Source organism: Numenius arquata, chromosome 2 (genome assembly GCF_964106895.1).
Source record: "Numenius arquata chromosome 2, bNumArq3.hap1.1, whole genome shotgun sequence".
Taxonomy (NCBI): domain Eukaryota; kingdom Metazoa; phylum Chordata; class Aves; order Charadriiformes; family Scolopacidae; genus Numenius; species Numenius arquata.
Window position 1 is genome coordinate 47,513,435 of NC_133577.1, and position 17,192 is coordinate 47,530,626.

Consider the following 17,192-nt stretch of genomic DNA (forward strand, 5'->3'; position numbering starts at 1 on the left):
CAATGCTTGAATGGTAAACAAGATTCAGTGCGATTCTTCTCCTCCCTCAGTCATCTATTCTGGACCCACTTCTAAAATACTTTCATTAATGATCTGTGAAATGTAATAGATAGAGTCCATTTATTAAATATGAGGATGGCACCAAACTAGATGGTGTGCAAACAACCCACAGAAAAAAAAATAGGAAAAAAAAAATACAAAAATTATGTCGATAGATTAGACGACCCCCCCCTCTATCAAGGAAAAAACACCCAACCAAAAATAAGTGGTGAGATGAAATTGTATGTAGAAAACTGCAAATAACTACCGTTTGGAAGGAAAAATGAAATGTAGATATGAGGGAAAACAAGCCTGTAGCACTGCAGAATACAACTGGTGATTTCAAGCTGGAAAGCATTCGATAGTGTGATGCTATCACAAAACATGAGAAGGAACAACAAAACACCCAAAAAACAAAGCAAGTCTCTGGTACCTATATAAAAGTATCTGGTGCTACTGAACCTTCAACTTGAGCAGTGTTGTCTGTGTAGAACACCGCAATAAAATATGGACAGAACTGGGAGGAATCCAAGGAAAAGGATCAAGAAAAGAAACTGAGTAAACATGAACTAAGCTGAAAGGTAAGGGTTTTTTCAGAGACAGAAAGAAAGAGAGAAAGAGATACAAAACTGTAAGAAAGGACGTGGTAGCAGCCTCTAGTACGGAAAAAGTTATGATGATTACAGTGACTTATTATTCCTCAGGTCTGCTGGGGAAATATTCTGAAGAAATTAATCTCATTTTGCAGCAAAGACGACTTGAATAAGATAATAGGAAAAAAAGCCAAAAAACTAGCTGTTTCCAAACTTCTCTGTCAAAAGAGGCAACACCAAACCCTCAAATATTTTTGTGGTAACCCCAGCATGTGCAGTAGCACAGAACAGACAAGTTTTACTTTTTAGAAGGTCTGTTCATGAAGGGGAAAAAAAACCACAACAAAACAGACACACACCAACAAAAAAAACCCACCTCATAAACACGTCACTATTCAAATCAAAGAGGGAAATGAAAAAGTCTCCCTGTGGGTATTCTGGAATGTCCTTTAGAAGAGGTTTTTCTCAGCGTAGGTTACATCAGTATTTACCAGCTGGCGAGGCACGTCTACACCAAAGCCAACATACAGCATGAACCACAATGTTCAGAGAGCAGGGAAGAAGTAGTCTCCAAAGATAAATTTTCCCTGCCCTGTGCCTCAGCAGCTCTCCCTGCCAACAGCTCCGGAGAAAGTGGGACTTAAGTGACCATCCCAGGAGACTGGTGATCTTTGATCCTGGCTGAGAACTGGGATAGAAGCTCTGCAAGCCTTATGTTAATATTAATAATGAGTGAGAAAACAGAGTATTATCACTATACTCCACAACCAGACTGAAATATCCACACCAGGCAAACTGTGCAAATCCATGACTAAGCAATTGAGCTTCACACACTATAAACTGATCTATTTCGCAGATAAGGAAGCAGAACATTCTTCCCGCTCCTTCCTCCTCTTTGGCACAAGAAGCAGCCATGAAATCAATGGCAATGAAATCCAAATCTCGAGTTCCCACCTCCCAGACACAGCACTTGGCCAGAGCACCAACAAATCCCCCAAAACATCCCCTAAAGAGGGTCCTCTATACTGACCAAGCCAAACATGGTTAACTTGTTCTGTGTTTTCCATTTTACTGAGTTCCACGACAAATGATGGTTTTACCACAGATGCACAACCAGAAAACAACATTACAAAGATTTTAAATTTTTACTACACCAGGACTTCCTTCGTAACAACTAAAGAGGCACCTCAATTGCTGCGTGTTTGGAGTTGATTCTTCTAAAGCATAGTCTAGAAATTCTGCTGTTGTTTTAGAGGACATAGGTTTGTTGGTCTTCCTGGTTGCAAAGACAGATCTCAAAACAAGGGAAAAAACAGGCTCTCAGAAATACAGGTAACACAGGGACATCTGCTCAAATCCAAGGACAGCCTGAAGCAATAGTTCCAAGTGTCTCTTACAACCACAGGGAGCCATCTCTGAAGTTGACAGTCTGCCAACAGTATTTTTTTTACTAGTATGCTAGAAAAACACAATGCAAGCATGGTCGTTTGTCACCAGTGCTGTGAAAGCAAAGAGGGCAAAATACAGACAGATGCCAAGGGCCTCCTTCCCAAGAAGGGAAGCTCAACTCCTTCTAGCATCATCCCTGTTCCATGTCAAATGCTTCCTCCTATATCCCAGATAAAAAGCAACCAGCTATTGCCTACCTTTTCTGACATCAAAGCTGTCAGTACACCACAGCCAATGCTATCAATGCCAAGTATTTGAAAAATAACAGAACATCCCTATTTTTAAAATTAAAACCTCAGGTTTGTGTGGAATTTAATCACAACATGGGGAGGAGAGCCGCCATCTCACTGCAGTCTTCCATGTAAAGTTTGATGGAAGACATAGAACATAGGCCTTCATAGCATTAGCCAACATTTCAGCATTTTTTTCTAAATGAAAAAACAAAAATCTATTCAGAATTAGCTCTGCTTAGTGATTTTTACTGTCTGCCACTCCACAGCCCAACTGGCCAATTCAAACTCTACAGATTTAGGGAACACATGATCTCCTCTAAAATGAAGAGATACGAAGCTCCACGCTAACAGTTTTAAGGTAATGTATCAGCTTCCCACTTATGGAAGCAAAAAGGGAAGTCCACAAAGCCTATGAAACTTCACGTGTAATTTATGTAAGCTGGCACGAGACATAGGAACAGCTTCCAGGTAGAAAAAGGTAATACTTACCTAGCCGCAAAAATGAGAAAAAATAAAGCCAGAAAAGGCAGAGAATTGGAGCTGCAAGGGCCTGATTCACAGCTGCAAAGTGCATCTTCTTCTCCAGCTTGGCAGGGAGATATGCATAGTAAAGGTTATAACGGTCCACCATGTGCTTCAGGAGTATGTATATTAAACCTGGAAGGAAAAAAGCAAGAGCCAAGGAGAGGCTGTTGAAGACTTGATAAAAAGCAGCAATTCTGTGAGCAGATCTACACTAAAAAAGTGACTGAAAATCCAGGTACCAATGGTGGACACAGCCCAAACACGACTGGGGTAGAGCTGCGTGAGAGCAGCCCGCTCCTGAGGTTGCTATGTCCCCAGCCCAAGACCCCTGGGGTCTCCCCATACTTCCCCATCTCCACACACTTCTCCGTGGCACTACTCATGCTCCCAGAGAGATCCTAGAGCTCCCTCCTAGCGCTGGCACACGAGGCCAAGCCAGCAGGGAGGACATGGTACCTCCTCCACTACCCTACTGGGAAAGAAGAAAGATCTAACAGCAGCTTAATGTCTCTTTCTCAGCCTTCAACAGATCCATGACTGGATTTCAATCAGCTATTTCTTATCCCCACAAAAGAAGCCAGTCACTGCAGTAGCGCATTCAGACATTGACAACTGCACACAAAACGAAACATAAATAAATATCAAGTATATCGTAACCAAAAAAAATTGGCCACATTCTCCCAGTAATAAGGTTGTTGATTAAAAGCAGTTCTGAACAATACAACATAATTAGCTAAATTAGATCTCTACCTCTCTAAAACTTTGCATTAGAGAAGGAAAATACCAACTATATGAAATAATTTAGCACTACTTATGCCTGATAAACAGGTTTCCAGAGTGGAAATATCTGTAGCTGCTGAAACGATTCTTTATACATAATTCTTATGACACTCCAGAATCTCTGTGAATGAAAGATGCAATAAAATCAGATATAGATCATGTCACAGTCACTAAAGATGGACAACTGTCTGTGAGTTCTGGACAGATTGCTAATTGCTAATTTCTTGCATACCCATACAGGGTTTAATGGCTGGTACAAGAAGAAAAGTAGACAAAGCCAGATATATAGGTAACTTCGGGCAGAACTGTTAAGTTTTGTTCATTGGACAGAGATAAACCAACCGAATAAGAGAAATATCCTAGAAAAAGATCTGTGACTCTGAGATCTGGAGACCTTCTCAGGGTCCTGTAGGACTGCAGCTCCATCTACACCATGGGGCAGCTGTGCTCCACCCACATGCCCTCAACTCCTACTTAACTGGTTTTCTAAGGCAGCAAATCTACCAGAATATATAACATTTCCTTTTCCAGTCAAAGGGCAGTTACAGTGTCCACCAAGACCACATCCCAGCAAAGCAGTCAGCACATCATTGGGTCAGGCCCATAGAGCTGTCCATGGCACAGTGGTGACCACAGCTCCTTTCCTCATTCAGGATGGGGAATTTTAGATTCCACACCTAAAACTGGAAGATGCAGAAGATGCATCTTTGTGACGCAGAAGAGCTGCAGCAGTGAAAACACAAGGTAGTTTTCCAGCCTCTTGCTCCTGGATCAACATGCTTATTTTTGTGCCTCATTTTATATACATCAGTCAAACTTTAGGACAAAAGGTATTTCAAACGTACTTAAAGGATTTGGGGATCAGAACGTCTCAAGTTTGGCTACTTTAGGTGGACCTCCAGACTGGTACCCTCTGCAGCTTGCTTCTCCCAGACCTCAAGAACCCAGAGATATAAATAATCCCCTCATCCCCAAACCTACCTAAACTCCTACACTTAATGATTAAAAACCACCACCGGAGCTAATACATTCAAACTTGAGAAATAAAATAAGCATTTAATAGACATTAAATATACTTCCAAATTCTAAAGGCAGTAAAAAGGCAAGTAATTCACCATCTTCAGCCCTGTTTTTCCATGAGCAGGGAAGGAAACTTGGCTCCAAGTCCTAAGGATGGACTATCAGCATTTGAACTAGAATAAGGATGCAGAACTGGGCCTTCTGAGCCTCCCGCACGCCCACAGCTCACCGGAAAACTTACCAAAGGGGACAATGATGGGACACGTAATGCTGTAGGCCATGATGACAGTGAACACGCACAACATCCAGGCGTACATTGCTCCAAATTCATATTCAAATGCTTGTTGCTAAGACGAAAAACAAAACACCCAAAACTATCTGTCAGGAATTAAGACTAGATTCACTAAAGCAACAGTTCACCTTTTCTTATTCTCTCAGTTATTTCCCTAAGAGACATAAACGACATCATTACAGAGGTGAAGTATTATGCGCTTTAAGCATCTGTGCTTCCAGAAAATACGCTGCTTCTTTCATAGTCTTGAAGTGATTCCTCAGGGAATCTGTTTTCATCTACAAGAAGCAACTACTTAAAACCATGAGGTAGAAAATAATTGTTCCAAACTCATCTTCATTTCACTGCAGATTCCATTGAATCTGTACTGTTCCTTGTGTTGGCTTTCCCAGTAGGGAAAGTTCAAGAGATCAAAGCTATGGTGTGGTCAGTAGTCCCACTTTTTCTTCTTGGGATGAAGAAATCAATATAAGTAATTTCAACCAGAGCAAGGGGTAATAAGTAACAGTTAACAGAAGTGAACGTTTAAATGAATTTTTTAAAAATGGAACCCACCCACCCATAGAAAAAGCAAAAAAGAAACAAAAAAAAGAAAAAGAAGAACAGGGGCAGCTGTATAGAGGCTTATGTTTCCATTGTAACACCTGGAATTTCAAGCTGCAAGATGGCACATCACCTGGAAGTGAAAGTTCACCACTTGAAATGGAAGACAGACAATAAGTATATATTTTGCTAGGTGTATGTTCAGATTAAAGTAAGTTGTACACACCTGCAGGCTGACAGAAGAAACTAACTAGACAGACCTGAATTTTAAAAACCATGAATTTAGGCTATAAGATAAAATCAGAACTATCCTATGAAACAGAAATCATAAAACTCTGACTTGGAGCTATGAAAAGAATAATACCTGAAGTTCAGAGCTTGGGTTTTGATTTTTGACTATCTCTGACTTGATTAAATACCTCCCCATTACCCGTGCTGCAAATGAAGGGAATAAAAACTTGTCACAGATGAGTGAAAGGCCATAAAAAAAAAAAAAAATGACAGGATATGATAGTTAATGGTATGACAGATGGGGGCTCCCACTGTTCCTGATAAAGATCAGTCATTTAATTGTCTCTTGCTAAGGAGGGGCTCTAATACCTGTTTAATATTTTTCCTTTCTGCTGTGGACTTGGCCATTATCATGCGTATGGTGTAAAGGATGAGACCAGGGAGGCGCAGCAGCTCCATCCCATTGCCAATGAAAGCAGAGGCAATCACGTAGTTGACAAAGAAGGCTCCCTGGTCAGGCAAAAAGACACATCTGCAAGGAGAGACATCAGAAAGACACTGACTGGAAAGCAGACAAGTTAATACAGCGTATAAACAATGGATCCCTATCACCTTGGAAAACTCTTACTATAAGAATAAGAGCAGGTCACCATAAGAAGTGGCTAGAAGACTTCCAATAATCTTGCTGAAAAAGCTATATACATATATAGCTACATATATAATATATATATATAAAATAATATAAAATTACATAAATATTTAATATATTTATTTTATATAATTTTTGTATTTACTTCATATATATTTATAGCTACATAGCTTTAAATGCAGTAACTGGAGTACACCATAAGAGCCTGGCTAAGTTGCAGCTTCGATGAGGAATAAACTGTTCAGTCTGATGGGTGGCTGATGGCAGACAAGAGCATCATTTTATGTCTGCAACAGCAACCTGAGACAAGATGAGGTAAGGCTGCAATAGAATAATTGTCTCGCCAAGCTTAACTCCTAATTGTCTTCTTGTTACTGATTTTGAAACAGCACTTGGAAACCTAACTATGCCCTAATAATTGCATTCCATTCTCTCGCTCCACCCACAGTCACAAGAGTTTATAATAACCAATATCTGCAAGTTTACAATACTGGTGTAAAAACATTCACGTTTCTTAAAATCCAGAGTCAATGGATTTCAGAAAGAGAACTGCTGTAGCTATTTGGTCTCACTGCGATCCTAAGGAAGGTCCCCTGTCCTCAGTATATTTTCTGGTCCCCTCTCACCTGCATCATATCATCCTGTCCTTTCTTGTCTTCTACAAAACTTGTAAGGTTTTGGGAAAATAACTGTCTCTCTATTGAATGTTTGTATACATTATCTTGCAGGGAAAAAAACATGGACTCCTTCACAGCAAAATCACTTGCATTCTATTCCTCTTATTCAGAAGTTCAACATCATCTCACAGGGTACCACCCCCAAGCAAAGTTTATTAATACTAACCAAGGTTAGTCAATGGCAAAAAAAAAAAAAAAAAAAGAAAATAAAGTCCCAAGTTTTACTTTATCAAAGAGTTGCTAATACTTACTCCAGCCTAACTGCAGAATCAGAAGATTCTCTGTCAAACAGCCAACGGAAAAAGAAATCAAGGCTGCAAGAAAGACAGTTAATGTGATTCAGTCTCCAACAGCTTCATACTGTGTAAAATTGCTCCTCTTTTTAAGTAGTTCAGATCAGGATAGTGGATAGAGAGAATTTAACCAAATAATCTGAACACTAGTTTAGCTTTATTACAGTTATTGATAGTCAGAAATAGGAAAAAAAGGTACGGAATCAAACAAAACAAATGTCTGCTTCATGCTAAAGTTGTAATGATTGATTTTTAGCAGTTCTTCTATAGGTAGGACAAATACATGTTACCCAGTTAGCCAGGGAAACGGTCCAATACTCTAAAGATGGAAAGAAAGAGTTATATAACCGAAGTATAAGACAGTCAGGAAACTGGGTTCCCAGCTATGATGGTGAGTACAGGCAACTTCCAATTCGTCACTGATCTTACAAGGTCTTAAATTTCTTTGCTAAAAGAAAAGTCAGCCTTTGGAAACTTCAAGGGCTACGAGTCCTCAGGTGAAAGATGAACACTGAAATCTAATGCATAATGACAATATAATCATACACAGAGGAGGGAGTGGCACTACTTCAACTAGAAAACAGAAGCTGTCTCATGATAAAAACATCATTCTGTTAAACCATGATTCTTTACCTGGTCAGACCAAGGGAGGGCAGAATCAATACCATGAAGATCAAAAATATGTAGACTTTATGCATCATTATCCTGTTCTCTGCAGATCTACCAACACAAAAAAGTCACCAAGTAAGAAACTCATACAAAAGACTTCCACATTTGAAGGATCTTGTTTGGAGAATGTCAGCACCCGTCAAGACTTCCAGCTTCCCACACCATTGCTATAAGATACTCAAAGAACAAACACCTTTAAGATATTCACTAATTTGGACTAAGCAGGTTCTCAGTATCTTCTTGAGCAAAGAAAACACTTCTGAACATTAATCCAGACTCTGGATTAGCACCACTACAGGTTCTGTACCACAAGCAAGGGGATGTGTGAGCATCTTTTACTAACACAGAGCAGGTAAAGGAAAGCAGAATAATATTTGCATTACAAAAATAACACATCATGCTTTTTTATTCTTCATAGCCTCTCCTATTTAAACTGTCTGCATTCTTTTGACCTTCAAGTCACATTAGAGAGCTAGACTTTCAGGCTTTTTTTCAAGGAAGGCCAGGGTATAAAACTCCTTGCAAGAATTTGAGATGCTGGAGAAAGTTCTGCTTGTTGCTTTTGATGAAAAGCATACAGCTTTGAAGAATACACCGTAGATTCTGCACATGATGTCTTACAAGGAAATGGTACAAAAAAAAAGAAGAGAGTCCAAAAAATTTGATTTCAGAATACAAAAAACATCCAAAAAACGGCTGCAGGCATTGTGAAGAAAGATTGAGTGGAGTGAAGCTGGGATTCAGTGTGCAGTGTACAGCTGGGATTCAGTGTATATCCAGACAACTTTTTTCACCCAAAACAACAAAAAGATGGGTGTCCTTTTTATAAATCGCACACAAGCAGTTGGAACACTTTCTGTTGAAGTGGGATTCTGGGGTTCTGTGATGTTCTCAGCCTAGAGGGCATCCAAACCCACACCTCCCTTCTTCCCAGAGCGCCAGCTGGTTATGGGATCTTCCCATGTTCCTGTTGAAGCTACACCCATTGAACCCAACTTACACATTTTTTTTCCGATTAAACATCAAGAGGTTTTGGGGGGGAAGCACAAGCAAATCATGTGGTCACATTAAACTTGCTGTGTTGATTACAAATTACTTAAAGAAAGTGTTGGTTATAGCATTAGAAAGAGATGAGAACAAGACATTCGTTGCTACGAGAGGTATGCTGACCTAAGAGCTCCAGGAAAGATAAGCATTTTCTTCATATATTTTAGTAATTCAGCTGATAAGGCCAAAACCAAGGAAAAATCTTGCTTACTTTGTCCAGTGGGACTCCAGCAAAGTTGAGTAATAGACAATTGTTGGTAGCAAAGCTGAGAAGGACCAGAGCAAGAGCGTTGGGAAAAACTGACTGACGATGGGATTCTAGTGGGGGAAGAAATAAGTAAGAACAAGCATTAAAAACATTTTAATGTAGCTGCTGCAGAACAGAGGCTGCAGTATTTTGCTTTTTGTAAATTACAGCAGGTTGGACTGTGGAAATTAACTCATTTTAAGACTGTATCTGAGTATAAGTGCTCAGCAGTGGTGTGCAAGACAAAAAACAAGAATAATATTGGGAATTAAATCGGAATTCCATAACAGTGAAGTTTTTATGTAGCTTACATTAGCTCAAGGAAGTATTTAACATGGACAGTGTGCAAGAGACTTTAGCTGTAGTCAAACTAGGACCAGCTATATGTGCCATCCTGCTTTGAATCCAACAAGAAAAATAAAATCATGGTATTTTACTTCAGAGTTTAAAAATCTGAATTCCCCCCTTCTCATCATTAAAAAAAAAAAAAAAAAAAAAATCAAAATACAAGTTAGACTTGAAATTCCATTTTGGGCCAAAGTTTTTGACTGCAAAATTTAGAATTATGTACATTTGCAATCCAAATTTTTACTACAAACGAGTAAGACATTTATAAAGTTTCAGATGAAATTACTTCAGCTTACTATCAAGGAACAAAAGAAGACTAAAGACCTGATTCTGGACATATGCTTTCTAATCAGCAGTTATATATAAAACAATCCTGAGAATTTCAACTGAATTCAGCTTATAGACATTGTTTCCTTGTCTTATTACACACCCATCAGTTTATCAACACTGTGGTCTGACACACAGCTATGTCCAAATATATGGTGATACTCACATTAAGATAGTGAATGGGTTTAGTGACATTGAACTTGTCCATGGTTGAGATGATTATGGAAGGAGTAGTAAGAAAAAACAGCACAATAAAAAGCAGCAAATTAATGCAAGCCCATCTAAACCACCATTTCAGTCCACGCACAGAAAGATTTTTCCTGAAAAAAAAAAAAAAAAAGAGGACATAAAACCAAGCAGTAAGCATTTGCTGTTAAAAAATATATATACTGTCAAGTAATAGACACTTTTTTTGGCACTGCTTTTTCTAAATTGAGCTTTCGTAGTCTGAAACTTGCGTAACAAAGGACTACGCAAGTTCCAGTTGCTATCAGAAAAAAAGAAAACCGTGCAACCTTTCTTGAATGATAACATAAATTGTGCTTGCAGCAGAACATATTTAGTCTTCCATAACACAAACACAATGTCTAATGTAGTTAAGGCTTGGGAGGAAACATTTCCCCTGTTTAATAATACGGAAGGACTAAAGTTAGAACAAGAGGAGACAGAGACTTTCTGCAAAGCGAACAGCGATCAGAGGCAGAATCAATCTATCAAGAAACCGTGATTTGAAAAAAAAATAAAGAACCCTGCATCCCTTCCTGTCATATTAAAACAGAAGCCATAGGTCTTAAACAGGCAGAGTTCTTAAATGTAATCTGAACTGATTCCCAAGGGGACTGGAATGATCTGAACCCCAGCCAAAGCCAAATATTTAGAACAGACAAAACAGGGATACAGAGGCATCCCTAACTAGGAAAACTCTTTTGATGAGCTCAGGTAAGTAACTTGGCAAATCCCTGTGCCGCCTCTTCTTCAAGGGGGAGAAACAACAAAATCCCACCATCTTCCCCTGTCAGAGGTGTTTAGAAAAGCTTTGTAAGTGTCTCAGCCCGCTGAGTCTCAACGATCATTTCCTGTGTCCATAGGCCAATGCTTGAAGAAAGGAAGAGGAAATGGAGCACACATATATGCAAGAACCCTTTCATGAAAAAGTCAGATTAAGCTGACCCTGCTTGGAAAGCAGCTTGCAAGAGATTCTTAATTCACGTCTTGAAAGACACAGCTAAGATTCACGGTTGTTTGTTTTATGGTTAAAGATTTTGTACTTTATTCCCAACAGCAGAATTGTAGTTCAAGAGAAAACCTCTCAGTTATTAGAAATAGATGGCATAGTCACCTTAAAAGTAATATTCTATTATAATCATTAGGAAAAAAAATGTGGGTTTTTTTTTTTAAGTTACATACATGTGAAATACAGAAACTTGTGCATGTTTGTGTCTCACTTGCAGTTTTGGTTTGGGCAATGGAAACGTCACAACAAATTACTGTTATATGAACAGTATATATTGACCCAACCCTAAATTATTCACAAAGCGACTGGAAAATGTTTGGTCATTTTTAGCCTATAAGCATGACAGAAGGCAGCACAGGACCAGTTTAATTCAAAAAGCATTTATCTATTTCCCGACACTCTCCTGTAAGCAGTGGGTAAAGGCTGGGAAATTCACTGGGTTAATAAAGAGATGTTAGAAGACTGATCTTCTGGATCAAGTTATACTCATCATGGGGAAACTCAAAAGAAATATAGATACTTGGAGAATACTCAGCACTAACACCAAGGGAGAATGGCTGGGGGGTGATTTGGCTTTGTTTTGTTTTTAAGTTAACAGGAACTGCAGGTACCAGAACTTTAGGGTGGCAAAACTCTAGTCAGCCCCCTGAGAGGCCTCCCCAAAGTCAATGAAGAACACCAGCAACGGAAATAAAGATGTAGATCAGCTGCATCCAAACACTACAAAAAGTCTTAGTTTAGGGTTAAAGAAAAACGTGCTCAGCCCCCTTCTCATGTCCCCATTCTAAACCGTATCATAAACAACTGGACGTAAGACAGGACTCTTACCAACAAATATTCTCAGGATAAGGAGCGTATGCAACCTCCCAGTTTGAGACGCACAGCTCCCTGCTGTAGGATGATGGCTGGGGTTCTCCTTTACACTTAATACTCTGACATTTGCAGGCATTGAAGTCCTTAAGGACACTGTAAGGAAGAAAAAGAAGAAGAGGGTTTTTCCAAGTTTTTACACCTCAAAACACTGCATACGTAATGAGAAAGACTGGGAATAGCGAGGAAAGTTTTTTGCTTTTAATAACCAGAGATCAAGACAATCCTTAGATAACAAGGTAACATTATATTATGCATTTTACCCTTTTTTGCCCACTCCTAAAATAATCACAATACTTCATTTTATCTTCTAATATTACAAGTTGATTGACAATCAATGTATTTAAAGAAAATTCTGAACATGCCTAGAATAAATGCTTTCAAAGATTCCTCAAAACACAGCAACAAAAGTGCTAGGCTGATATTCAGAGACAGTACAACTGTGTGTACGTTACTGTGCAAAAGAAGTTCCACTCCAGATAAGCTCTTACACCAGCATGGAAACAGTATATATTATATTTGAACGGGTAGACTCTAAAACTCCTGAACATGCTTGTTTCTCAGTTGTGTTCTTAACACAAAGAAAACAGAGAACCACACACACACACAAACAGCAAACAAACGAAAAAAAAATAACACCCAAACCCCAGATCTTTACCTGACTGAAATTCGAGTAGTGATGTTGAACTGCCAGCATCTCGCAGCAGCAAGTATTTAAGAGAGTTAATTATACTTTGACAGTTTATTTTTAAAAATACATAGAACGCGAGCTTTTACACTAGCAGCTGTACTACCAAGTACCATCACTAACCAAACTTCTACAGCCACCTGACACCCTGAACCTTAGTCCTGGCTTCCCATTTCCCACATCCTATTTCAGGGCTCTGTGCAGCAAAACCTGTGAAAGGCACCAAATAATTTCCTAATTCGGTGGTAGCTTCAGCTTCACACGTAATCTAATCTATTTTTCCAGAGAACGGAGTCCACCGCATCAATTCCAAGCTAAACAAACAAAAATCTTTTCAGTTCTTGGTAATTCAACTCAGAGATAGCTGCAGCATGACTCGGAACATGCACCCAAAGAGAGACTATCCCATCAATACTGGGTATGACAAATCAGCAGCCAGGGAAGGAACTTCAGCGCTTATTTCTTCTTTCAGTTTTCCATCTTAAAATGTTATTTCATGCTCTAGATTCTATAAATATGGCCTGTAATATTACAAAATTAGGAGAGGGGCAGATTTCGCCACATAACTACCACTCAGTTCAAGAGCAACAAGCAGAACTTTCTCCAGCATCTCAAATTCTTGCAAGGAATTCTATACCCTGGACTTCCTTGAAAAAAAGCCTGAAAGACTGGCTCACTGACGTGACTTGAAGGCCAAAAGAATGCAGACATTTTACATCAGAGAGGCTATGAAGAATAAAAAAGCATGATGTGTTATTTTTGTAACACAAATATTGTTTTCCTTTACCCACTTTGTGTCAGGAAAAGATTCTCACAAAGTGCCAAGCGAAAACAAGAGGCTACGTGCATTTTCTCTGCAATAGCTAAGTAAAAAGTGCTGAAGAAATACTGATATTAGGCCTACACAGATATCTACAATAACAGGCAAGAGAGATACATAATGTGCGTCTATCACCTATGGCCGGTCAGTCACCGACTCTAGTTGCCAAGATGACTAACTTGCAGTGCAATTTGCACCCACGGAATCACGGAATTGTCAGAGTTGGAAGGGACCTCTAGAGATCGTCTAGTCCAACTCCCCTGCTAAAGCAGGATTGTCTAGAGCACATTACTCAGGACTGCATCAAGGCGTCTTGAAAGTCTCCAGAGAAGGGGACTCCACGACCTCGCTGGGCAGCCTGTTCCAGTGCTCTGTCACCCTCCCTGTAAAGAAGTTTTTCCTCATATTTGAATGGAACTTCCTGTGTTCCAGCTTGTGCCCGTTGCCCCTCGTCCTATCGCTGGAAACCACTGAAAAGAGTCCAGCTCCATCATCCTTCAACCCACCCTTTTGGTACTTGTAACTGGACCACTTGCCCAGTAGAAAATGGAGAAATTAGTAATTTGTATTCAAGACTCAATTATTCTGGCCTATTAACCTTCACTGATGGACTGGATCCACACAGAAGAGAGGGGCTCCTTATCTCAGTAAATGTCCTGAGCCACTTAGTCCCTTAGATATTTTCTTCACTTGAAGCATAGAGGCTAAATGCACACTTACAGGAAAACTTACCAGGAAGCAAAGCAGATGAAATCCACGAGATGGTGAAAAAGAAGAAGAAAGGAAGAAGAACCAACATAAGCAAAAAGCAACAGGAGATAGTTGTACTGTTATAGTTAAAAGACAACAGACAAGACAGCAGACAAAACTTACTAGGTTGCCATGGATTTCTCTTGAAATGTTACAAAAGCCATTCCCAGTGGGTTATTATGAACAGCTTGTTCCTCTTTTGAATATTCTTCCATCAGTTCATTTCTAACTTTGGTATAATAATCTACAGCATCCTCCTGTTGGGAAATTGATGACTGTTACATCCAAGTACCAGATGGCTAATATCTTCAGTAAAATACAGCTTACACAAACCATAGTCTCTCTTCCTCATAGTACTTCCACAAATTACAGATCAGGTCACAACGCAAAGACAAACAAACAGGAAGTTTTTCAATTTTTGCACTAAGATTACATTTCAAAAGTTTGGGGGAATTCCTTTTCTGTAGGGTGCAAGAACATGAAGGATGAGCTATCTGCAATAAATAGGGAATTTTCTGAAGCTCAACAAGATGTCACAGAAAAATTACTCTCTACTATTGTACCAATTTACCCAGCTATAACTAAAAATGAACACAATCTCTTACCCTTTCGCATCCTCTCACTTCACAACAGCAGAACTGGCCACAGGGCTTAGGGTTGATTTGGACCCGCTTGCCATACTTCTGATGCAGGTGTTCATAGTAAGTCAGGCTTTTTTCTGCCTGTTTTCTGGACAGAAAAATACACCCATAACATTTTGCAAGAAAACAGATTCAACATCAAGCTTAAGAAGAATATAAACCCCAAGAGAAAAAGCCATGTCCAGAACTGACAAAAAATTAATCAGTCACCAAAGATACTCATATACCTTATTTTGGCTACTTGGCATAATTTCTTTTCAAGTCTGTAATAGAATTACACAGCCTACACTTGAGTGAGGTTCCAGGAAAAAAACCAACAATGTATAGCCCAGAAGGTAACACTTTTTTCTCCTATGGCCAGCACCTCCAGCCAAAGAAGCAGGGTCCCAGAGTCAATAATTCAACAGCTGAGTTTTCCCACTTTGTGCTGCCTGACAAGAACTGTATCATACCTAAAAGAAACAGAATGAATCGCGCAACTCAACTTAAAACACAGCTGAATCTAACTGAAGTCCAGAGGAGAACTTTAAGAGTAGAATTAATTTCTAGTATGTGCAAGCTTAGTACTACTGGTATATGTTGATTAAGGACTGGCAAAGCATTCATAAAATTATGCTAAACTTGGGTAGATTACAAAAACAAGTACCTTTTTTTGAAAAGACGAATAAGCTTGGCGACATCATAACACAGCTGGACCTCCAGCACAGTGCAGGTTGGGTAGGCAGCACTGAAAAGGAAGCAGAACATGAGAACAATAAGAACAGAAAGTACAATGAAGAAACTCTCAAAGAGCATCACTGATGTCTAACCGACATCTCAATCACTCATTTCACTTCTGAACGAGGTACCATAGAGTGGAGACTTCCAGAGGGACAGTTAATGAAAGTTACTTTAAGATGAGATGTGCAGCATTATTCCCAAGTAAAGGCCACGTGGGAGCACAAATGGAGAGTGTGGATCCACAACCACTTTCTTAGATTCTAATTTTAAGATCAGCTAACTAACTATAGTCTTTAATATAGTCTTTTCTCAATTCTGTCCAAGGAATAAGATATGCTTTTAGAAAATGGATACTATAATACAAATTTTGAACAGTGCAAAAGCCAAATAATGTTTCTGCTTGGGCAGGTAAAAGTACTAGGACAACTTTAAACCTCCTGTTCTTAATGACTCTACTCAAGCATGAAATGTACTTGAAATTAGGTAAAAAAAAAAAAACAACTTACGTGAAATGGCCATGTATTGTCTCTTCTCTTGCATTTTTTGGAAGACCAGTTATAAATAACGTGCACTTAACCTGCAAGAGAAAAGTGCAACTCCAGTTTTGAGAAACCACATCATGAAAGACAAAACAAGAATATGAGGAAGGCAGTGACACAGCGCAAGTCGCTGTGCTGTAGAGGGGAAAAAAGGCAGGAAATTTTTATTTTGATGGGAGCTGCATCTATTCAAGACAGCACCATGTTCACCTTCTACACTGGCAACAGGTTACACCAAAATTTCACAAATCCCTTCTCTCACAATCTCCTTCTCTCCATCCATTTTCACAATTCGCTCAATGGAGCTTTGCTTTCAGTGAATTCCTTCACACCTATGTCACATTCTAGCAAACGGGAGGCATCTTAGCAATTTGCTTTAGCACTATTCACTTGGAAAAATGCAGTGTGATTTTATTTCACCCCAATACAGAAACTTACTATGTTTTCTTCTTTATATGTGACATACTTCATGTGATGTCTCATGAAGACAACAGTCAGAATCAGGTAAACAACAGCAAAAACCGTGTGCAGCCAAAGGAGATCATTACTGTTGGACAAAACGTTAACGAGTATGAGAAACAGGAAGAACTAATTGTCAGCCTGATACAAGTAGCCTTAAAAACACTAAGCAGAGTAGAACCTCTCATTGAACAAAAAACAAGTAGAAAAAGGTAGTTACTGGTAGTCAGTCAGGCCTATGCAGATGCCTTGGACAGCCATTAGGGTTATTTGCTTATCGTAAAATTCTATGAGTAATAGACCCAAAAAGAAAATAGATATTCTAGGACATGGACATTCTTGCACCTTCTCATTTGGGTGACGAATAGCACACACCATGCTATTTGCAAAAATGGTTTTTAATGGCCTTATTAGTTACTGTGCTGAGTGCATAATTGAACTCTCCTTGAACACAAACCTCACCCAAATTGACAACAGCCTAATAGAGGGAGTAAATTCTGCTTCTCCAA

General features: G+C 39.2%; 1 protein-coding gene across 1 annotated transcript in view; it reads right to left on the reverse strand.

The window, feature by feature from the left end:
* Positions 1 to 17,192, reverse strand: part of TMEM63A (transmembrane protein 63A) — a 29,413-nt gene that overhangs the window by 2,464 nt on the left and 9,757 nt on the right. Inside the window, exons 7-19 of the mRNA XM_074162442.1 lie at positions 16,663 to 16,771; positions 16,192 to 16,262; positions 15,612 to 15,692; positions 14,930 to 15,053; positions 14,448 to 14,581; positions 12,025 to 12,162; positions 10,129 to 10,282; positions 9,252 to 9,358; positions 7,958 to 8,044; positions 7,283 to 7,345; positions 6,075 to 6,237; positions 4,881 to 4,986; positions 2,804 to 2,971 (exon numbers count right to left, since the gene is read on the reverse strand). Of these exons, the coding sequence (XP_074018543.1) occupies positions 2,804 to 2,971; positions 4,881 to 4,986; positions 6,075 to 6,237; positions 7,283 to 7,345; positions 7,958 to 8,044; positions 9,252 to 9,358; positions 10,129 to 10,282; positions 12,025 to 12,162; positions 14,448 to 14,581; positions 14,930 to 15,053; positions 15,612 to 15,692; positions 16,192 to 16,262; positions 16,663 to 16,771 (1,505 nt within the window). The remainder of the gene's footprint in view (positions 1 to 2,803; positions 2,972 to 4,880; positions 4,987 to 6,074; positions 6,238 to 7,282; positions 7,346 to 7,957; positions 8,045 to 9,251; positions 9,359 to 10,128; positions 10,283 to 12,024; positions 12,163 to 14,447; positions 14,582 to 14,929; positions 15,054 to 15,611; positions 15,693 to 16,191; positions 16,263 to 16,662; positions 16,772 to 17,192) is intronic.